Here is a 24,312-nt window from a genome sequence, read left to right on the forward strand (position 1 = left end):
CCACTCAGCACATTTGTTCTTGTTTTCATCATATGCCTTCCTAACTGGATTAGAAGGTCCATGAGGACCGTGGAGGTTTGTGTGCCATTGTAGCATCAAGAGCTTTACATGATACCTGCCATAAAATGGTATGAATTAAATAAACGTTAAATAAATAAGTGAAAGCCTTGTACTGAAGGATAAGAGAACAAACACAAAATGAAGGTTGGGGTCTTCCAAGGAGAAGAGTGTGCACAAAGACCTTTGGAGGCCCAACAGTGCACTGCGTTCAGTGAACCACACAAGCAGTTCACCTGTACTAAGTTTTAATATGCAAGGCAAAGAATACCTCACAGAGGCAGGTAGGATGAAGTCTCGAACTTTAAGCATAGCCATTTAACTGAAGGGTACTAAGTAGGGAGGCAATATCAAGGTCTTATTTGTATTTTAGATAAATAATGACAGCAACAGAGGGAAGATGAGTCTAAAGGTACATCAGTTAGGATGCTTTCACAGTAGTCCCCCCTTATCCACAGGCGATATGTTCTAAGACCTCCAGTGGATGCCTGAAACTGCACATAGTACCAAATCCTGTATATACTATATTTTTTCTTATACATACATACCTATGATAAAGTTTGATTTATAAGTTAGGCACAATAAGAGATTAACAATGATAACTTCTCTTTGGCGTATCTGAATTGCCAGCATTACTACTCTTGCACTTTGGGGCTATTAGTAAGGAAAACAAGGGCTACTTGAACACAAGCACTGTGATTCCATGACAGTCAATCTGATAACCCAGACAGCTACAAAGTGACTAATGGGCAGGTAGCATATACAGTGTGGCTACGCTGGACAATGGGATGATTCATGTCCCAGGCAGGATGGTGAAAGATTTCATCACAGTATTCAGAATGGCACCCAATTTAAAGCTTGTGAATTGTTTATTTCTGGAATTTTCCATTTAATATTTTTGGACTGTGGTTGACCACAGGTAACTGAAATCACAGAAAGCAAAGCCATGGATAAGAGGGGACAACTGTAATTGCAAATGACAGAAATGCAGCTGGAATAGCTTAAGTAAAAAGATTTATCATAAGGATATTGGAATTTCTCATGGGAATCAAGAACAGGGAAATTGTTGGGCTGTGTGAATACCCTGCAATCTAGATTGTGCTGTTTCTGCTCTTTACCCCTTACTTTAAGCTACTAACATCTATTTCATCAGACCATTTATCAGGGAAAGATAGTGATATTGCACTTTAATAGTATAGAGAATGAAAATAACACTTTGAAAAATGAAATCATTTTGAAGAAGTTCATCCTTCCTGGAATACTATAATGGAACAGTTTCTAAGTAGCCTGTAGCAGCATAAAAATGTTAAAGATACGCTTTGGTAAAGAGTGTAAGATCTAAGACTTACCAAAAGAGAATGTGATAGGGAAAGAACTAAAGATGGGTTTGGTCTGTCTTACAATTTTGCCCACAACTAGCCTTGTTTAGGGGAAAACCTTCATTTCTTCTGAACTCAGCGGTGAAATAGAGAAAGAGGAGGGAGACAACTTTAAATCAATTGTTTATGGGCAAAACAATTCCTGTAAAATTTCAGTGCTTAAATATTTGATGAATAATTCTTTTCACAAATCTATTTCCGTAATAAATTCCAGAGTGGCTGTAACTGCTGCTGTAACAGAGAGTGTCAGAAAATTTGACTTGGACTTTTTCATCCTTTTACCCCATCTGACTCACCAAAATAGCCATTGCAACATGTGACTTCACATTTAAGCCGATTATGATTATTTCTTCCCAGTTTTAAAACCATTGTGAGCAATCAACATTTGAAAGATTAAGAAGAGTTACATAAATAAGACTGAGAAAAGGTTCATATATTTAGCTACTAGCATGTGAGTGCCAGTTTTCAGTTAGAAAAAGACAAACTCAGCCAAGAGAATGCATTTGGCAGCTTGTGTAGAGATTTCTCAAGAGGACACCTAAACGAGATGTTGCAATTCTTGCTACATGTAGTTTATCATTAAACAAAAGTGGCAGATGTTGCAAAAACAGAGATAAAGTTATAAAGTTTTTTAAAAGTGAAAGAACAGGCTAATCTTAAACTCTCTAGCAAAATTAATGGGAAACAATCAAGAGTATCTTAAGTGAACTGATCAGAAGATGACTGAAACACTGTTCAATAAACTATATGAGAGTGTGTATGTTGTATTATCTTAAAAATGGAAACTATAATGTGTTAACAGTTGTCCTCTGAATTCTGGGTTTCTTGGTTATTTTTAAACTCTTTGGCACTTGTTTAGAGTTTCTTTATTTTCAAATAATTTACAGTAAGACTAAAACACATTTTTTAATTAACTTGCAAAGTAAACTAGGAGTTTAGCCAAAGGAAAAGTTTAGAAAATCTGTAGTAGGCAGGAAGTCGATCTTTGAACAAATAGTTGGTCCTTGAACAGCAAGACTATCTTCCCACACTGCCTCTAGCAGTGTTTACAGTATCTTCTAATCTCCTTTACCATGTGGATTTCCATTGGCCTTACAGAGATATCTCTGCTTTGATCTTGCTTGCTTACGTTTTTCCAACTAGGTAGACTCTACTTTCTGACCCTAACAATCAACTATTTTTAATATAGATGGAGGATCTGACTAAAAATGTAACTGTCTGGTGTGGTTTAAGATTTTGATGGAATCTGCTCATGCAGTTAATCCTTAGCAACTAAATGGATGTCAGAATTCTAGATCACTTATTTATTATGGTACTAAACCCAAGATACATAGCTGGCTTTAAAATTTTCCACTGAGTTCCAGGCCTCATTAGTTCCAATGACCTTCTCAGATATCATAAATTTGGGGAGCAAAAAATTTGGAGAGGAAGTTGGCAATAACTAGAATAAGAGTAACAGCTAACATTAATGCATGTTACCATGTGTTTGATATTACAGTAAATCATGCACATGGATTATCTTACTCACAACAATCTTGTGACAAAAGTACTGAGTATCACTACTTCAAATGAGAGAAACAAGGCTTAGAGAGTCAAAATAATTTCACAAAGTTGCACAGCCAATAAGAGCTGAGTAGGGATTTAATTCCAGAGCCCGTGTACTCAACCATTACCTGACCCTGTTTCCTGAAAAGCGAGTCACCGCAAGAACCAGGAGCTGAGCCAAATTCCATGGATAGAATGAGTTATAACTACCTGTGCCTCTCTGGGCAAGTCAAAGAGTCCATCTGGAGCTCTGTTCCCTCTTCTGTAAAATGAAGATTCTGGATTCCACGTTCTGTAAGGCCATCGTGAGCTCTCAAGTGATATTATCCTAAAATACACTAGTTGTATGGTAATAGTAGCAAGAACTTTAAATTAGCTTTAGGGAAGCCAAGATTTGCCACTGACTTTTGTGATTTGGGTCAAGTCATTTAACCTCCACAGTTATCATTTGTCCTACTTCAAGAGTTATTTTTAATATGTACATCAGTGCTTCAAAAAGTACAATGTAATATACATAAATATAAAGTACTGTCCCATCATCTTCAATAAAATTATTTTATAGTATTGAATTTATGGATTTAATTTGAATTTATGGATCTACGGATTTGAGCAATTGTGATAAGTTGGCTTCTTACCCTTCTTTTTTCCCCCTTGTTACTTAAAAATATCTAGTCTGCAACATTCTAAGATAATCCTTATTTGTAGTAGGTTTAAAAGAAGAGAGAGAGAGACAGACCAACAGAGAGAGAGAGAGAGAACTCCTAAGTTTCCATTTATACATGAGAAGGGTAGGGAATGTCCAAAGAAGGCACACAACCCTATAAGGAAAGGGGCAAAATGTGCCCACTAATATACTAAACAAGTTTCAGTAAAAAGCAGCAGTGGGAAAAACATCTACGTGTACCCTGACTCTTTTGAAGTTTCACTCAGTTAATGATTAAAATCTCCTAGATTTTCCATTACATTTTCCCAAAGGTGTCTATTTGCCTTGATTGATGGTATTATTTTATCTCTTGTGGGCCAAGGATGACTGCTCTTGCTTCGGTGTAGAGATTAATAATTGATTAGTCCATAGTCAAGAATCTTAGTAAAAGGGAATTGGTTACTTTGGGCTGCCATTTTTTACTGGGTAATGTACAGCCGACAGGGGGCTTCAGGACTTGCTGGCAGGAAGATGAAGAGGATCCCGGTTGTCCTGCTTGCTGTAGCATTTGTGCATGCTCTAGAAAGAGGTAAGACTTCCAGTGGTGTGACCATTACAAGAACTCTTACTAGTCTAATTTTCTGTTACCATTTTTAAAGCTATACAAAAAGGGGAAAAACAGAAGAATTGGTGAATATGTTGGGGAGAAAGGGAAGCAAAGAGAGATTAATTTGAGTTCTAATGTGCCATATAGCATTCAATTGGAATAGCTGAAAACTCAAGAAAAAATTTCATGAAAGACAAAACAAATTTGTAATTTGTCAATTATCCTTCCCTGCTCTTTTGATAATTGAGATCTGGAGAAAACGGTTTGAAGTTAGAAATTTTTTAACTGTTCAAAAGATAATGTAAATGGATGTTGTGACCCACCACTGACCATTTTTTCAGACTTCAAATATTTATTGCCGTTGAGAACACCATCACATCAATAATGCACAAAGTCAACTGAGAGATTTCCTTGATCCTCTTCAAGGAATCCTGTACACGCAATGTTTGAAAATGCACTACAGTTGCTAAAATATCCCTACAGAAAATAAGAACTTAATAGCTATAAAACATGACTATTAGATAATTGAGCTCTGTTTTTCATTAAAATTATTCCTCAAATGGTGTCTTCATCTCTGATCAATGTTTAAAACTCTTTCAATGACACAAACTGAAATTATGTGAAGTAGACAACTTTATGAAAAGTTCCCAAGTTGCAAAACTTATAATCAGTTTCAGTTTACTTTTCTGGCTGATTCTTTAATGCTTATTGGGGAATCTGCATTCATCCTGCTTATTTAGTGTTGTCAGTTAAGAACCTCATCCAAGTATACATTGGTTTTCATATTAATAACACATTTAACCAGTGGAATAAGATAGGTGGATCCCAGAAATTATCAGTTATTAATTGTGACATAAAAACTCCTGACTTTCTTATTCTTTTTACACTCACTTTTCCGTGATCTTACTTTTGCTATTCAAATTATTTTGAATTTTGCCTTATTCATCCATAGATCTTAAAGATCTAAGCTGTGGATCTTTATGTAAGACTACAAAAATCTGAGATAAATTGGGGTATAAATAAGTAAAATAAACTGTGTCCCTTATAAAACCTCTGAATAGGACAAGTTCCAAAAGACTCTGAAAGCTTACTCCATCACCCAAGGTTTCCCTGGGGCAGATCTGAACCTGAAAAATTTCACTCAAGTAGCTTCAAATCAAGATATTCAAAACGCAGAAGGTCCAGAAATGGCTAGCTGCTGGAATTATATGTGGACATCATAACATGGGACATGAGTCACCATTTTGGATTGCTGGCTTAGTAAGTGTACACTGGCTTCACTCCAAAGAACAACAGTGTCCTTTCGAGAATAACAGTATTCTACAACCTCTATTTCAACATCCTTCAGCATTCTCTCAGATTCTGATGAAATGGATGCTAAAAATCTCATCAGCTCCCTTGAAGTTCTGAATTTCACAATGAGCCTCAGTCAAATTACCCAGGTGCCATAGAGGCATATCCTGATACATAAAGTAAGTACTAAACGTCCAGTACTTGGGGACAGCAGTCCTGACCCATCCTCTCTTCTCTATTCCCTGAGCATGACCCAAATACCAAGTCAGTGATTTACCTGGAAGCTAGGTATGTTCTCTCCTGGCAGGAGATTACAAAGTCTACAGACTAAAGAAGTTGAGAGGAGCGTTGGATGGTGGGGGATAGGTTTGGGTGGCAGTTCTCTCTGCCTGTTATAGTTCTAGAGAGCTGACCGACCACCCACAGCATTTATCTAGAACACATTTTCCAAAGTGTATTTCACTCAAGACTCATCTTGAAAAAAAGTTTCTATGGGCAAACACATGTAAGAATTAAGCCACGTATTAGTCCTTCTTGGCTGGTTCACAATCAATGCCTTTTGTTGTTCTAAAGGTCCCGAGAAGTCATACCAGTAAGAAATCTTATTTAACCTAGGGTTTCCCAAACATGTGGCCTCTTTCCTAAAATGCCTCTACCCCATGGAAATATTCTTTGGGAAACCTCAGGTTGAAAATGGATACTGCTGTAGCTCAACATGAACATCAAGCCAGTACTCTTCCATGAAACAGCATTGAAGATTCAGTTTACAAGCTCTTGCATACATCTTGGAAGAGAAGGGCTTACCAAATATGCCAAATCTGGATGGTATCATAAGAAAATATCCACTTTAGCTACTCCATGAGAGACAACAATTCTCAATTGTTTGCCAACTGCCTCTACGTGGCTTCTCTCCTCAGGACTGAAATGGATATGACACTAATCTTTCCCTCTTCCCAAGAAACAAGCAAGAAGGCTGCTGACACAGCCACAAAATTACCAAGGAAATAATGCCCTAGGAGACAAACCACTGCAGTTTATAAGGGCTGTTGGCAAGAACAGGATATTTATTATGAACATTTGCCGTTTTGCTTTAAGCATTTCATTCTAAGCACATACATTTTTACTAAACATGATATCAAACAGCAAGAAGAAAGTAAATCTCCTTTGGCTTCGTGGGTGAACTAAATTTTTCCTTCTCCCACCTGCCTGTCAAAACATCCCTGGTTATCCCAGTCTCCCTAACCACCACTGAATCACTGTTTTTCTTTTCTCCAAGTTGCCCTTTCATCAGTAGCCACGTTAAAAAAAAAAAAAATTGTCCTAAGTTTGATTCAGGAACATAGCTACAAAAAATGCCAGAGAGAAACAATTTAAGACAGCTGTTCTATTTTCCCAGATACGTCTTTATATCCTCTCTGCAAAACCTACTTAATGGTTATTGAGGAAGTGACATAGGAATTGAGATCTACAATGAAAGGAAGATGGCTGTGCAAAGATCTAGAAATGTGTTTCAACCTGAAGGAACTCAGGTGCACAAGTTCTGAGCTAGGAACAAGCATGGCCTGATTCAAGTTCACAAAGCAGCCAGAATAAATGTATAAAAGAGGTTTAGCCAAGAAGGGAAAGGAGGAAGAGCTGAAGTCAGAGAGGCAGCTTAACTTCATCATAACAGCAATGTTAACCTCCCTGGAAATCACTAGCAATGTTATGCTTCCCTATTGCAAGGTGCAATACCATCATGTGTGTGGTGTAGGGACAAGTACGTACACTTTAAAAGGCCAGGAAATTAAGCTACACAGGAAGGAGATGAAGAAATCCTTCAAAGGAATTGATTACCTTCTCCCCGGGTATCTATGGTCACTTAACTTTACACTGTCCACGGCTACCCGCTCTCTCCTCCTTTCGCCTAGTTCACTCTGCTTCAGCCACACTCTCCTTCACTATCTACTCTGCACCACAGGGGGTTGTACTAGCTCATCCCTCCTCTTAGAACACTGAGCCCCCTAAGATCCACATGCTCCCTTTCTCTCCTCCTCCACATGTCTGCTCCAAGTTCGTGTATAGAGAAGGCCTCCCTGACCACCCAACCTCAAAGAGAACCTACCACTCCACTTACCTCTATCCCTTTGTTCTGCACTTTTTTTTTTTTAGCACTCATCACCTTACCCTATCACCAGCTAGTCATTTCTTTATTATAACAAATGTAGAATATAGAATGTAAGCTCCATGAAGTCAGGACTTTATATTTGTTTCTTGCTGTAATTCCTTTTAGAATACTATTTGCCATACAAAGTGTTCCATAGATTTGTGTAAAATTACAAAATTAGGATTATTAGAGTACCTACCTCATTAGGTAGTTTGAGTATTTAAGGAAAATTAAAGGTCAACTAGGACACATAATAAATAGCCTGGAAGGAGTAAACTCTGTAAGTCTTTCGCTATTTTTATTGTAATTATATAAAGTATCCACTGTGAAGCATTGGCACTAGATTTTATGTGCTGATATTATAGCTAATATTTTATTTATAATGTGCCAGCATGCTTAAAATCTTTTGGATAAATTTATGTTAGGTTACCTCACAGAGGGGAGTTAAGGCTGCAGATGGAATAAAGGTTGCAATCAGTTGACCTTAAAATAGAAAAATAATGCCAGATTACCTGGGGGCCCAATATAATCACAAAGGGCTTTAAGGTAGAAGACGGAAGCAGAAGAGAGTCAGTCAGGGGAAGATGTGACTAAAGGAAAAAAGTCTTAGAAAGATGCAAAGTTACTGGCTTTGAAGATGGAGGAAGGGGACCTGGAGTCAAGAAATGTAGCCTGTTTCTAGAAGCTGGAATAAGGCAAGGAAATGAATTCTCCTCTCGAGCCTCCAGGAAGAACACAGCCCTGCAAATACCTTGATTTTAGCCCTGAGAGATCAGTGTCAGACTACACGATATAACTGTAAGGTAGTAAGTTTGCGTTGGTTAAGCCACTAAATTTGTGCTATACAATGGCAATAGAAATTTCATCCAGGTTTCTGGGTCCTGTGACAAGCTGGGACTTCCTGAAGGAAAGGAGCAGTACGTCAAGGGATCTCACTGCTGATTGACCACCATTTTATTGGCCGGATCCATTTTCCCTGCTTCCTGGGTGTTTTCTACCTTCACCTTCTCTTCCATTTTCCTCTGATCAGAAATTTAGCCCACCACCTCAGATAAGGACTGGAGTGGGTCACATGATATTCATATCACAGGGGTATATAATGTCTGATAATGTATATTATCACTGGATTTTACTACAAAAATAGTTAGCACTTATTGTTTACCTCATGTTAGGCAGGAGATGTCCTAAGCATTTTAATATAGGTTAACATACTTCATAGAACAGCCTTATGAAGAAGGTATCATTTGTCTTAAATTCCAGATTACTCTTCCTTGAATACGCCTATGATTTGGTCATTCCACTACAAGAATATATATCAATAGATACACGATCACCTTAAAAAATAAGAAGTAAAACTGGCTATCAAGTCCTTCTGTCTTTACATTCCATACTTCATTTTCCGTATTGAACTACTTATTATTCTCCAAATATGACTTGTGATTTTCTAACGTCAGACATGTCTTCATGTTCTCCTCGCCACTTAAAATTCCTCTCCCAATTTTTCTAAACCTGTTAAAATCCTACCCATCATTCATGACCACCATCAAGTAATAGCTCCTTTTATGAGGCTTTCTAAAAGCCCTCTTCCATTCTAAAGTTTCATAATGCTTTGTTTCAATCTCTTCTATGGCAATGATCACTATTGGTGTTGTATGCTTATTTCTACTATCAGACTTCAGTTCCTTAAATATTGGTGGCTTTAGAGTTTTCTTTTGCATGATACCTTATGGTATTATTCATTCATATATTGCTTTAAAAACTAAACCCTGCAATGCCTCCAAATTTTACAAGTTAGGATGCAGAAGATATTGCCCTCACTCATCCCAAAGGTGGGAGAGGGAAACCTGCTCCCCTATCTACCCTATCAAAAAGCATTTGCAGATGACAAGGTACCCAGCCTGTGAAGGGAAGAGGAAGTGGAAAGAGATGCATGGAGAGAGAATGTCTCCTCTGGGACTTTGGTGAACATGGCATCCATATACGCTACCACCTGTGGGGAACCCAAGGACAGGAAATTTGGGTGAGTCTAGGAGGCCACTCTCTAGAGCAACTGTAGCTTCTGGGCAACTGACCCACTGACCCTATATCTTCTACTGTTTTTGAATTTTCAAAATCTGAAATGAAACTCCATTTGTTCCACTGATGGCATCCTAAAAGATACATTTAATTTCTTCTAGATTAGTTAATCTACAGAAGTCACATAGAGCTCTAGGTTTAGTATTAAAAGGGTTGAATTTCTTTCCATTGACTCAAACCCAGAAAATTGTACACCTGGCCCACAAACATCAATATCAATATGAAAAACCAGATCAATGCTTTATATAATAATGATTAAAAATGTCAATGGAAATGAGACCCCAAAAAAGCCTGAAAAACAAAATGAGAGTATTAATTAAATTGCCACTTCTTCATTGACAGTGTTTCTAGGGATATAATTAGTTGTTTTCTTTATCTTCCGTAATCAGAGCAGCTTCCTAAACCAGCACTGTGATGCGTAATTTCTCAAGTAAAACTGCGACTCTGAAATCAATATGTAGCCTGACTAGTTTGAATAAACACTACCAACTATATTCTTAAAAAGTTTTAAAAAACACACACCAACAAAAATACTGAAATTTTCTGTCAAAGATGAGTCTGTCAGTGCAGAATAGAGATAAAAATGCCAGAAGAATAAAATTGCAAAAATATAAAATGCACAACCAAGCTTTAAAAACTCATGATTGTCCAGAACACAATAGGAAAATAGCAACCTAAGACAGTTCCTAGCACCATGTATGAGCATTTCTTCAGTTCAATGTTATTTAGGGTCCATCCATTGCTCCTGGTATACAAACAGCTTTTCCAGGGGTAATTAGTTTTAGAGAAAGATTATAACAACAGTAGTTAAAGCAGTCAAAATACTCTTTTTAGCCAAGTTTGTACCAAGACAGTGAATATCTTATTTTCTATCTCCACCAGATTGAAAATCCCATCAGGGCAAGGATGTGTCTAATTTTCTCTCCATTGTAGGTTAAATACTGAACCCAATGCCTGGCACAGAGAAAGTCTTCAAAACACATCCTTTGTATGTCTGAACGTCAGCTGTGTTGGGAGGGGTGAGGTACAGGAAGCAGAAAAATTTCCCGAAAGTAAATCAAATTTGTTTTCAAAAGTCCAGAATTAGACAAGACATACAAGAATATTTCACAACATAGATAGAAATGGGACATGCTACTGCAAAAGGTAAAAGTTCTGTTAATGAAATTTGTAAACATTTAGCACTAAGGGTCACTTGATGTGAAAATGATTTCACCAGTATCACTAAGATTATGCCAATATTTACAGGGGCCGTATCAAAGTCCGGATCTCCTTCTTTATAACCACACGGCACATTAAAGAAGAGAGTGTGTCATTTCCAATCCATTTGAGATAGGATTTAATTATGTGAATCAAAGTGAGTTCAACTGGTGTGAAAACATTAAGCAGTACTCCATGGAATGAAGAATCAATTTGTAAAATCACATTTTAAATTGACTTCAGTATTTGTTGTTTCTTGGAAGATGAGAAAATGATTAACATATTTGCTTAGGCTTGTAAGCTATAGATCTTCTCTTTGGATAAATAAATGAATTTTTTTTTTTTAAATCAAATATACTTCAAGTACTTCACTTGAAAGATAGATGGTGCAACAGCTTCCTCTACAGGTTATTTTTGAAAGAGCGGTTTTACCCTAATATTTCCAATTCTGAACTTTCTCAATGCCCTCCTTTTGGGCTTCCTCCCTTGCTTCTGTCATGCCCAAGACTGAATGTTCCAGCAAAAACGGTTTCAAAACCATTTTACGTCTTACATAGTTGATCTGTTTCCCCACTGTTCTGTCATCATTTTGCATTCTAACTAAAGCAGTACATAACACACACGGATTCGAATGTATTTCTGTGCAAACACAAGTAGTTGATTTAATTAAAGCTCTTTAACATAGAACAATCTGTAGTGTTCACTTACACTACATTCACATGAACCAGCACCTTCCCATAACACACTGAATGACACATTTTTTTGGTGAGGTGAGAAATCCGAATCTGGGAGACTAGAAACAAAATATTTCCTTAAATGTTCATGGGAGGTGTCCCTTCTGAATACAGGCTCTTGCTTTGCATGTTATTGCTTGGTCACAATAAGAGTATCAATAAAATGACCTCTGTAGTTTTACATGGAGAGTTTATTAAACAAAGGTAGCTCCTTTGCAAGAAAAAGAAAAAGTTCTTAGAGCTATTATTTTGTAGCTTAAAACACAATAAGCTTTGGGGAAAAAAGATTCCATATGATTTCTTACTATTTCTAAGAGATTATTTTATAATCTCTTGGAAGTGATCTTAAAGATCATGAGGATACAGTCCTGTACTAAACTCAGGGATCTTTAATGCATATGGTTATTTAAACTCCATTTGAATATTTCCAGGGCAAAACAAACTCATTTCTTCAAAAAGCTGTTTGTTTCAGGTATTAATTAACCACAGCTATAATAAAGTTCTCTCACATTGAAATAAAATCTACTGCCAACCATTTTTCCTAGTTCTTTCATAGGAGCAACATAAAACAACTCTATTGACATCGTAATGTCACATCTCTTCACTAGAGGAGGACAGCTCTACCCTAAATTCTTGCCCTCTGTGCCCTAAGTTCAGTCCCACTGAATACTATTAATGATTAACTGAAATTTTCTTCCTTATTTTGACCTTTTGAAACTGTGACAGTATCTAATCTGTAAACTAGTCAATAAATTCCAGAAAATGACTAGATGTGAAGGTTCTCAGATATAACAGAGGTTTGTTGCAAGTGGCTTTTTATACTCCATTGACTGTTAGCTTTATCAATCCTACTGTCTTGTCCTAGTTTCCAAGACAACATGACATTTGAACATGTAGGTTCTTTTCCACCTTCTATGTGATTTTGATGGCATTTCTTTGAATTGATTTCTTATTACAAAGTGCTGCCTAAGAATGTCTTTGTCTCTCAATTCTGACTGTTCTCACCTCAGTAGTATACTCTGAGTAGTCCACCTGAAAGATAGAGGGTTTGACCTTCTTCTATAGGCAATTTTCTCCAGTATCAGGCATTTTCACCATTAAATCTAACAAATCCTAAAGAGAACCTTTTAAAAAGGGATAAAAAAAAAGAAACTTTCCCAGCCTGTATCCAACCACCACCACCCCCACTCCAAGGCATAAAACAAACATTTCTACCCTGGCTTATGTATATTCACTCTTGCACAGAGCTGAAACTGTCAGAGAAGTGAGGACATTTGGGGATAAAATGCATGACAGCAGTTGCCACCATTTCACTTGAGATGGGTTTCCCAATATTTAAACCCAGGAGGATAAATTAAACATTTAAAACACTTAGAACAGAAACTGGGTCATTTATTTAGTTCTTACAATTTTTTGAAAGACACAAAGTGTTGGGAAATTTCCTAGACTTACTTGCATAAAGGATGAATCAGGGAAGAAAATCATCAGCTGCCTATCGCGTGTCCACCGTATCGTACATATAATAGGTATGTGGAACGAGTGGGTCTCACGCTCAATAAAGAACTCATCTCCTCCTGTGGGAACTAGCTCTTCCCAACTGCTTGAATTGACTTAAAAGTAGCTTCTGCGATTTTTCTGTTAGCTCAAATAATAAACACATCCTCTGGTCCTTTCAAAATTCGAAATAACCACCTCATCACAGTCATGGGAATGTCTGGTTTAATAGTCAAAAATTTGTCAGCTCATTTAAAGTTGAAGCTACACCCCAGAACAGGCCTGTTTCAGTTCTGCTTCCTGTGGTGGCAAAGGGAGACATGTACACTTTCTTCTTTTCTCTCGGCCTGTTCTTTTCTCCTTCCTCTCACTCTCTGGGCTGCTTTTAGCCCTTCTAGGGTTAACTCAGAATGGAGAAGCTAGCAGGAGAGGTAAGCAGCAGGAAAACTAATTCAATGGGCAGCTTTGTGAGACAGTGTTGTTTCTTCTGGTTATGGGTGATGTTCAAAGTTGACGTTTTCTCTTTGTGGGTTCTTTGGAGATTTCTTTCTCATTATCCCTGGGGATCTTTCACATGCACCTGGCACCTTAAGACTTCCCTTTTGGCCTTCTGATTTCCAAATTGCCTCTGCAACAAAGGTGGCCCACTGTTGGAAGCCCACTACCCTCTGGATAGGCCTTTTTAGGGAGTGAGGGGACATTTATATCAGGTCCAATGGCCACAGGAGAGCTTCCCACTCTCAGCTTTCTCCTTTGTTGCCCAAGGCCAATTAACCAGCCCCTTTCATCCTTTAGATTTCTCCAGTCTGAATCAGACACCTGTCCTTTATACCCCAAATGTCAAGGGTCACCTATCAAGGTCTCTGCATGTTTTCTTTGAAGCCCCTCTCACTATGCTTGACACAAGGTAAAGGACTCCCAATCACTCCTCCAAACCCACCACACTGACAACTTTCTCCAAAAAATATTTTGCCTAATTTTCATCTTTTCCCTCAGCTTAATTCCTAGCCTTTTTTTTATAGAGTCTTGAGATGGATAATGGAACAAGGGTGGCAACCCCAGCTCTCCCACATTTCCTTCACAGTCCTGCGTTAGTGGGGCTCTCTCTTTACTTTGGAATGTAGATACTCTCCATTTATTTTTTGTTCTTGTTTCTTTCCAGGTACTAGGTAAAACAGACAAAGAAAGAAGGGAGGGGTAGAAAGTCCCATTTTATCGTTATTCTAAAGATGGGACCTAAGAGAATGATTGTCGTATCAATAGGTTCTGACTCACTAGTTGGCGTACATCATTTGACTTATCACTTTCAGTATTAGTTCACTCTCTCTTTTTCTGCTACTGATCAAAATTTTATAGCGTGCCATAAAATTCTGGCCCATTTGTGAGAAGACAACTAGAAAGGCACCAAAACATGAAATTGCATATAGATATTAAGAAAAATGTTACTTTCACTACAGATGAATCATGTGGAGGATTCCTTTAAACAGATACATTTAGTGTAAAATTCATTAAAAAGGAAAAGATAGAAATTTTTCTATTTCTGGTTCCTAGGCCGAGATTACGAGAAGGATAAAGTCTGCAAGGAGTTCACCAGTCTGGGAAAAGATGACTTCACATCTCTGTAAGTATGAGGCATTACTCATTCTCTTGGTTACTTGACCTTGGGTGAAACTACGTGTCAAGTAACTTCAATTTGGCATATGCTCTGACTTGATCTCTGCTAAGATTAAGATAGATCTCCGGGGTCAATGTGGTCAGAGAAGTCAGGCAAACGGGGGACATCCAAGGATTCCAGTTGAACTATCATTATGATGGTCTAAAAATTTGTTACAAGTTTATTAATGAGTTAGAATAAGTAAGCATAGTTTTCTGAGGTAAATTAAAATGCAAATAGTACACGCTAGGACTCTGGTAAAGAAGGCAACGTGGTACAGAACACGTTCATTTGGGGAGTCTCGAGAGGAAAGAGAACATGAGGCTGGTTTGATGAAATCCCCAAATCCAACTTCTGCTTTACAAGATTAGCTTACCTAGGACAAAAACTAATTTTTAAAGTCACCTCATGTTCTTTTCATTTATCAAGAAAATGTGTGCAATATTCCTTTTAAAAATTGAACAGATTTTATATTTTAATATGTGAAAATATTATTTTTTTAAAATTCTAAATATGCTGACTTATTCTTCCCCTCAGATCAATGGTCCTGTACAGCCGAAAATTTCCCAGTGGCACATTTGAACAGATCAGTAATCTTGTGAATGAAGTGGTCTCCTTGACGGAAGCCTGCTGTGCTGAAGGGGCCGACCCTGGCTGCTATGACAACAGGGTAGGTTTGTGTCGCTGGCCGCATCTATGGTAGCCTATACAAGGAAGCCAAGATAGGCCTTTATGCATATGTTGGGGAAATCTGAGACAGCAACTCCATTTACTACAGGTTTGGGAGAAATATGAAGTCTATTATCCCTAGAGCCCAGATTTATTCTAGCATAATAAATCAATTTTGCCCATTAGTCCTAAAGGTTCAGATGAGAAAACTTTGGTGTACATTGAATTACAAACCTCTTGAAAGAATTCTAATATATTCTGCATATCTTAAAAGCCTACCTGTACCATACCTTTATCATACCAAGACTGGTACTGACTGCCCCAGAATAATTTAGTGTTGGCCTCAAACTATTTGGGGTTCAAACGTTGCCCTAAATACATTTAATAGGTTCTGGGTTTTCTCCCCCACAGTATCTATGCTGAAATTAAAATGCTGAAATGACAGGGTTCAAAATATAAAAAGTAGTTGAAAGAGGTAAAACCACAGGTGTTTCTAGCAATTTTCTAATGCAGTCATCAGGTCTGATGCAAATAACATTTAGAAGCTTTGACAAAGGCCACTACAGATCAACGTCTCCCTGCTCAAGCCTGGAGCAGTTAGCCTGTAGAAACAATGCTCCAAAGATCTGATCAGCATATATTCTATGTAATGACTATTCTTACCCATTAATTGCTATATCTAGCCCTTATCTACTTTCTAAAAATTTTATAATCATTTTCTCCCACCACCAACTCCATAAATACCCATTATTTCAACCTGAACTTCTGCACCACCTTAACAAGCAAACTACCAACCACAATCAAAATAACACAACACATTTTTGTTTTATCTCCATTGTACTTCATATATTTGCTAACCCATCCCTTGACCAGAGATAGTAGAGACAGATCATGAGAAGAGAGACGGCGTTGACGTTTCTTACGTAACACCTTCCTCTTTTCCCTGCTTGTTCAAAGCATTTTTTTAAAATGTGTTGACAACTAGAAGGACCTGCAACTAAGATATACAACTGCGTACAGGGGGGTTTGGGGAGATAAAGCAGAAAAAGAAAAAAAATGTGTTGACACTTTTTATTTCTAAACCTCTTTATTTGAAAGTAGGTAATAAAAAGGGAAAAACAGGAAAGCTGCCAGGGAAAGAAATAGAGAGACAAAGAAGATTCAATGAAAAGAGAGAGGAGGATAAAAAGAAAGTTCCTAAGAATCCCTGAGTTCTGAAAGTCTGACGGAAGGTAGACGTGGGAGAGGATGAGAAGACATTTACTTTCGGTTTACATAAACAGTTAATTCATCATGTTGCTTTCCTTCACTGATAGCAAAGTCCTTTAGAAGTTTGGCCTTAAAAAGATGACCAACTTGTAAAATAAGTGTAAGGATGTCAAAGTACTTTTTCCCACGTAAATTCCAAAATAATTTTTTCCATGATGATTATTTCTATTCTACATTTTTATTCCAAATATCAAATCCTTTCCAAAAAGAACATTTTGTTGCTACAATTGCTTCGGTGGTGCCCTTACCACGGGCTTGGTCTACCCACACATGGGCAGTAAATTAAGTTGCACCAGTGGTTTTCAAATCGTGTTGCACATGAGAATAAATCTTTGGGCTTTGGAAAAAACAGGGCCTTGGGGCCGGCCCCGTGGCCGAGTGGTTAAGTTCGCATGCTCCACTTCGGAGGCCCAGAGTTTTGTCGGTTCAGTTCCTGGGCGTGGAGATGGCACCGCTCATCAGGCCACGGTGAGGCGGCGTCCCACATGCCACAACTGGAAGGACCCACAACTAAAATATACAACTATATACTGGGGGGATCTGGGGAGTAAAAAAGCAGAAAAAAAAAAAGGTTGGCAACAGTTGTTAGCTCAGGTGGCAATCTTTTTTTTAAAAAAAAAGAAAAAACAGGGCCTTAAGCCTCATCTTTGATCTACTGAATCAGAATTTCTATGCTGCAGTCCAGGTATTTCCTATTTTTACACACTATGATTCTGATGCAAAAGCAGGCTCAAGAACCATTGGGCAAGAGAACGCAAACCAATGCAGAAGACCAAAGCAGTCAAGAACTAAGAGTCTGCTCATTTAACAAAGGGAGCAAAAGAGGGCAGAGGGAAGTCTTCATTCTCAGTGGAGTATCTGCAGCAGAAAACAGGTGGGAGATCATACTAGAATCACCAGTGGAGCTTTTTCAAATGACGTCCCTCATCCTCAGAGATGTTAATACCCTCATGGAGAAACATTGAGCTGGAAAATAAAACCTCTAATAGCTGCAATCAAACACAGTCCATTTGTTAATGAAGGTTCTATTTTAGTCCTACTGAGTCATTTGTTAACGTAAGACCCTGTACTTGCCTATAAGTATAATTATGCAACTTGTCATGCTGACAAATCATCTCATCTCGCGGAGCTTTTGGCAAGGACAGTTTGTTACTAATGAGAATTTTAAAATTTAAGACTAAGATGTTCTACTGAATGGAGAACTACAGCCTGGAAACTTGCATATATATGAGTTTACTTGTTTTTCTTCTCTCATTCTAGACCTCAGCATTGTCTGTGAAGTCCTGTGAAAGTGACTCCCCATTTCCAGTGCACCCAGGAACTCCTGAGTGCTGTACCAAAGAGGGCCTCGAAAGGAAACTCTGTATGGCTGCCCTGAAGCACCAGCCACAAGAATTTCCAACCTATGTAGAGCCAACAAATGAAGAAATCTGTGAGGCATTCAGGAAAGATCCCAAGGGATTTGCTGAGCAGTAAGCTGCTTTCATCATAAGTAAAACGTCAGGACATAAACTATCAGAAACATGTCTAACCTACCTTCCTACTATACACAAACTCCTCTTCTACAGCAACGTGGACAATTTCCAATAACAAGAATTTGACTGTCACCCAAGACAGCCCACCTCTCTGTCAGTGCTGATTGTTGTAAAAGCCTTTCTCAGACAGATGAAATCAATTTTCCTAAACTCCACCTACTCATCCTCGTTCTGTTATCTGAAGCAGAATCAGTTGGATCCCTGTCCACATGACATTTTCAAATATTTGACAGATTTGTGATTCCCCGTATGCTAGGGATCCTTGCCTACTCCATCTGATAGAAATTGTTTTACTGCTGTGCACATTTTAATTCCAGTAAAGTATAAAAGATAGTTTTTGTTCCTACGGTATATCCCCAGAAATGGTTGTCAATGTGATACATTATACCATATAAGTAAACATATTACTTTGACCTTCTTGTTGTTTAACATTCATGAGACGTCAGATTATATATTGATTATATTAGTCTTGGAAGATCATAAAAAATGAACAAAATTTAAAAACCTATTTATAATAAGGCAATACACACAAGTCAAAAGCAATGTCATTCAAACTGGCTTTAGAAGCATGAAATCAAGGTCAGGATTTTATAAAAAGTGGTTAGTTTGCCTTTCCCTATATATTTTCAGAGAGGATTTTGCCCAAGATTTCAGAGTATCTTTTAGGCCCTAGGGGGCTTGTGCTCCCCAAAATTAAAAATATTTCAACAAATAAGTAAGCCTATACATAGCAATTGTCTAGAATAGTAAACTGAGATACATAATGAAAAGTAAATCCATTACATTCATTCTAATTTGTTCTATCAACATTAATAAGCAGCTACCATTTAGGCTATGTACCTAAATGAATAAAGGGACAAATGGACTCTCTTCTCATGTAATCCACATGGAAATTTAGGAAACAACCTATTTTTTTTTAACAAAAGTATTGATTAAAAGTGACTAGTATTATAACCCTTTCTCTAAATCCCTAGTGCTTTTCAGATATTAAAACCATAAACTAATGTAACATGCATCCTTTCTCCATCAAAATCCTTAGGAAAAAGTAGATTGTGTCCTGCAAATGTTTTGACCAATCCTGCTTTTTCCCCCCACAGATTTATGTATGAATACTCCATTAATTATGGACAAGCTCCTCTGCCACTTTTAGTCGGTTACACCAAGAGTTATCTCTCTATGGTAGGGTCCTGCTGTACCTCACCAAGCCCAACAGTGTGCTTTTTGAAAGAGGTAGGTGTCATTTTATTACATAGCCATGTTCTATTTTTTTTTCTTCTATTAATGCCATTCCTTTTAAATAATGGTAGAAGTTGAGATTGTGGAATCAGTAAAAGTTTCTAAAATGCCTCTTTTGCATTTTGTCAATTGGAAAAATAAACATAATCACCTCTGGGAAAGAAATATCAATAAGTTCCTTTAGTCAGAATTCAATTTTCTAGTGATCAACAATAAAAATCATGATAACAGTCTCTTTCTGCCATCCTGCACACTGCTTTCAATGGCTCTTGACTATCTAATGAGATTCTCACTTTTTTTCTAGAGACTCCAGACTAAGCATTTATCACTTCTCACCATTATGTCAAATAGACTCTGCTCACAATATGCTGCTTATGGGAAGGAGAAATCAAGGCTCAGGTAAAGATGAAGCACCACCTGCATGTTTAGCTGTTTGATTCTGTACTATCCATCCACAATAATATGATTCTCTAAGAAAATGTTTGTAATAGAAGATATAGACTATAGTCTTAGGCTCCAATAATCCTCAAAAATATGGTCCGGTTCTTTCTCTTCTCTACACAAAATGTGAATAAGGAAAAAGGCTATGTGTAAAACATGAGATTTGCTTTTAATCGACATTTTCTATATACTCATATGGGAAAACTGGTAGACCACTAGAAATTGTTTCCTCAATATTCATATTACCATATACTGCAAACACAAAAGCAAAAATAAACCGTTTTTTTTCATCACCTCTTATTTGCTTTGCCCACTTTTTTCTTGGGATGAAACTTCCTGAATTCTTATTTGTTATCTGAAGCTTTGTGCTATGTAGTACATAACCCTTAAGCTTCATGAATTTATTCTAATTACTTAGCTACTTTATTTGTAACCTTCATTTTGATTTTTGTATGGCTACTGTTAACTCTATATTTTAATTTTGACAGTTTCTAGGTTTATACTTCTCTCATGTCTCAGACAACTAGATTTGCTAGCTTTATATTTTCAGTATTTACAGTCTCTTTTCTTTTTACACTGATCCACAAGCTTTTTTCCTCTAATGGTGATGAAAGAATCTATTTCATGCTAAAATTCCCTAATGGGAATAGAAACTACTTTTGTGAGTCCTTTAAAAATAATCTTCCATTAGAACTGCTCAAATACTAAATGCATTTTCTGTAGACTCCCTTTAGTTTTCCTTTTACATTAAGATAGTATAGTTGGCAAGTACAACATAGGAATTTATAATATATATATGTAAATATACACACACATATTATATATCTTACAGGTGGCTTTATATCTTAATTATTAATTTATACTGGTGTTGGTGTCCAGGAATTTGATCCAAGGAAATAGTATTGAGTGTGAACAAAGATTTAGCTAAAAATATTGTTTTTAAATATGAAAAAGTTAGGGACTCCTAAATGTCACTAGAATAGAGCATACTTAAATCAATTATGGTATATCCATATGAAACAATGCCATGTAGTTTATTATAAGTATATCGTAAAAGAATATTTAATGAAAACTACAAAACACTGCTAAAAGAAATCAAAGAACATATAAATAGAAAGACATTCCATGCTCATGGATTAGAAGAATTAATACTGTTAAAATGTCCAGACTATCCAAAGCAATCCAGATTCAATGCAATTTCTACCAATAGCCCAATGGCACTTTTTTGCAAAAATAGAAGAAAAAAATCCTAAAATTCACATGGAACATCAAGGGTCTCTGTATAGGCAAAACAAACTCAAAAAAGAACAAAGTGATAAGCCTCACACTTCCTCATTGCAAAACATACTACAAAGCAACTGTAATCAAGACACTGTGGCACTAGCATGAAAAGAGATAGATCAGTGGAACAGAATAGAGAGGTCAGAAATAAACCCTTATGTATTTGGCCAAAAGATTTTTGGCAAGAGTGCCAAGACTACACAATGGGGAAAGGACAGTCTCTTCAACAAATGGTGCTAGGAAAATTAGATATCCACCTGCAAAAAAATGAAGTTGAGCTCTTACTTTACATCATATTAATTAATTCAAAATGGATTAAAGACCTAAACATAAAGCCTAAAACTATGAACTCCTAGAAGAAAACATAGGGGAAAAGCTTCAGGACGCTGGACTTGGCAATGATTTCTTGGAAATGACACCAAAGCATGGACAACAAGAGCAAAAAATAGACAAATGGGACTACATCAGACTTAAATTTTGGTGCATTAAAGGAAACAGTCAACTGAATGGAAGGGCAACCCACAGAATGGGATATAACATTTGCAAGTCATATATCTAACAAGGGTTTAATATCCAGACTGTATAAGGAAGTTCTACAACTCAACAACAACAAAAAAAAACCTCAATTAAAAAGAATTGAATAGACAGTTCTCCAAAAAAGACACATAAATGGCCAAGTAGCATATGAAAAGATGCTCAACATCACTAATCATAAGAGAAATGCAAACCAAAACCATAACGAGATATCATCTCACACCCATTAGGATAGCCACTACCAAAAGAACAGAAAAAACTAGTGTTGGCGAGGATGTGGAGAAATTGGAATCCTTGTGCACTGTTGATGGGAATGTAAAATGGTGCAGCCATTAACAAAAAAAGTATGGATGTTCCTCAAAAACTTAAATACATACATATCCAGAGATCAAGATCTCAAAGATATATTTGCACATTTATCTTAAATAAGGCATTATTCATAACAGCCAAGAGGTGGAATCAACTCACATGTCCACTGAAAGATGAATGGGTAAAGAAAGTGGTGTATATATACAATAGAATATTATCTGGCCTTAAAAAAATACTGTCACATGCTACACTATGGATGAACATTGAAGACATTGTGCTAAGCAAAATAAGCAGTCACAAAAGGACAAATACTGTATGATTTCACTCATACAGAGTACCTAAAGTAGTCAAAATCATAGAAACAGAAAGTAAAAATGGTTGCCAATGGCTGAGGGTTGGGGGAGACAATCAGTGTTTAATGGGTGTAGTGTTTCAGTTTTGCGAGATGAAAAATTCTAGAGACCTGTTTTACAACCATATGAATATATTTAACCTTAATGAACTATACACTTAAAAATAGTTAAGACGGCAAACAATATCATGTGCTTTGTCACAATTTAAAAAGAATATTTAACGCTCCAGAACATATTCCTGATATAGTAAATGAAAAAGACAAATATGTGAATAATACAGCAGAGCATAATCCCTTATAAAATACTTAATAACTTGCAAATCTTATAAAATACTTCAGGGTTATATAACATCAAAATTTATTAACTCTGCTCTAGGGCTGTTGGTCTTCATTATTTCTTTTATCTGTAGTTTCTAAATGAATTTATAAAAACATTTTTAAGAAGATTAGAGGGGCCACAAAAACACAACATTGGTGTTACATATAATATAGAGATGTTAGTGCTGTCTTTATTGCTGTTTTAGATCTAAGATTTTAAAGGCATCCTTCAACTATGTAGATCTGGCCAGTACAGAAAATACGAAAAGATTCATTAGTGATGACTGAATTTTAAATAGTGGCTTCAGTGCATAGGACCCATCACAGGCAGTTGTTGAGGACAAAGAGTTGAAACTACAGTATTATTCCTCCAGACTGTAATTTCATAATGAAACCAGAAAAACTGAGAATAAGGGTAAGCTAACAATTCATTTTTAACTGTTTAGCCATCTTATAAAATTAGCCCAAAAAGTGCCTACTGCTGATCTGGAGGATGTTTTGCCACTAGCTGAAGATATTACCACAATCCTCTCCAAGTGCTGTGAGTCTACCTCTGAGGACTGCATGGCCAAGGAGGTAAGGGAAGCATCACCATCATGTGCCATGTGCTGAGTGGCAGGCACTCTTTCTATGCTGCTTTTTACATGCATCATCTCAACGAATCCTCACCTGTATCCTGTGACATTTAAATATATTGGTAGCTCCATTTTACAGTTGAGCAAATAGGTAATTTGGGAGGATCGATAATTTGGGATCAATAATTTGAAGTCACACAACTAGTAAGTGGCAAAGTCCACACACAAAACAAGAACAAGATTATCTGATTCCCAAGACCTTACCCTACCTGCACAGCCTAAAACAGCAGCCACTAGCAATATATGGTCAAGTTTAATAATAATTAGTTAAACGTAAATAAAATTTAAACTTCAGTTCTTCAGAAACACTAGCCACATTTCAAATGCTCAATAGCATTGGACAGTACAGATACAGATCATTTCAACATCACAAAGTTCTATCAGACAATATTGCAACCATTATACTATTAGAAGTTACTAATATTTTTTATCTTACCTGTTATAACTCGATGGTCATCTCAACCTTTTTAACCATTTTTCATTTACGTAATCCTTTCAAGTAGATATGAATTTGAGCAGTTGCTTTGGATCAGGGTCACTCCAAGTCTGTGGACCTCTTTAGAAACTGATATGTTGTGTTGCCTGGTCTTTTTCCATTAAGAATACACATCTGTGTTAATAGGTGTTTTTCTATAACCTGACTTACAGTGGCTAAGTGGGATTATATATCTGTTGCATGCACTGCACCTACCTACATAGATGTACCATATTTTTAACCAATCCTCTATCATTTAGGTTGTTTCAGTTTTTCAATATTTTAAGCGATGCTGCCCTCATGGCTAAATCTTCCCTTCACCCATAATTATTTTCTGAGAATAAATTCTTAGAAGTCAAATTGTACATTTTAAGGCTATTAGCACATCTTGACAAATTGCCCTCCAGAAATATTTTACCAATTTACTTTC

At 36.9% G+C, this 24,312-nt stretch overlaps 1 protein-coding gene across 1 annotated transcript in view; it reads left to right on the forward strand.

Moving 5' to 3' along the window:
* The first annotated feature begins 3,929 nt into the window (after window positions 1-3,929).
* The window catches only part of GC (GC vitamin D binding protein), a 34,867-nt gene continuing 14,484 nt past the window's right edge, over window positions 3,930-24,312 (forward strand). The window contains exons 1-7 of the mRNA XM_001489350.4: window positions 3,930-4,213; window positions 14,726-14,795; window positions 15,366-15,498; window positions 18,027-18,238; window positions 19,399-19,531; window positions 19,842-19,936; window positions 23,219-23,348. Coding sequence (XP_001489400.1) covers window positions 4,114-4,213; window positions 14,726-14,795; window positions 15,366-15,498; window positions 18,027-18,238; window positions 19,399-19,531; window positions 19,842-19,936; window positions 23,219-23,348 — 873 coding nt within the window. The 5' untranslated portion in view covers window positions 3,930-4,113. The remainder of the gene's footprint in view (window positions 4,214-14,725; window positions 14,796-15,365; window positions 15,499-18,026; window positions 18,239-19,398; window positions 19,532-19,841; window positions 19,937-23,218; window positions 23,349-24,312) is intronic.

This window comes from Equus caballus, chromosome 3 (genome assembly GCF_041296265.1).
Source record: "Equus caballus isolate H_3958 breed thoroughbred chromosome 3, TB-T2T, whole genome shotgun sequence".
Classification (NCBI taxonomy): Eukaryota; Metazoa; Chordata; class Mammalia; order Perissodactyla; family Equidae; genus Equus; species Equus caballus.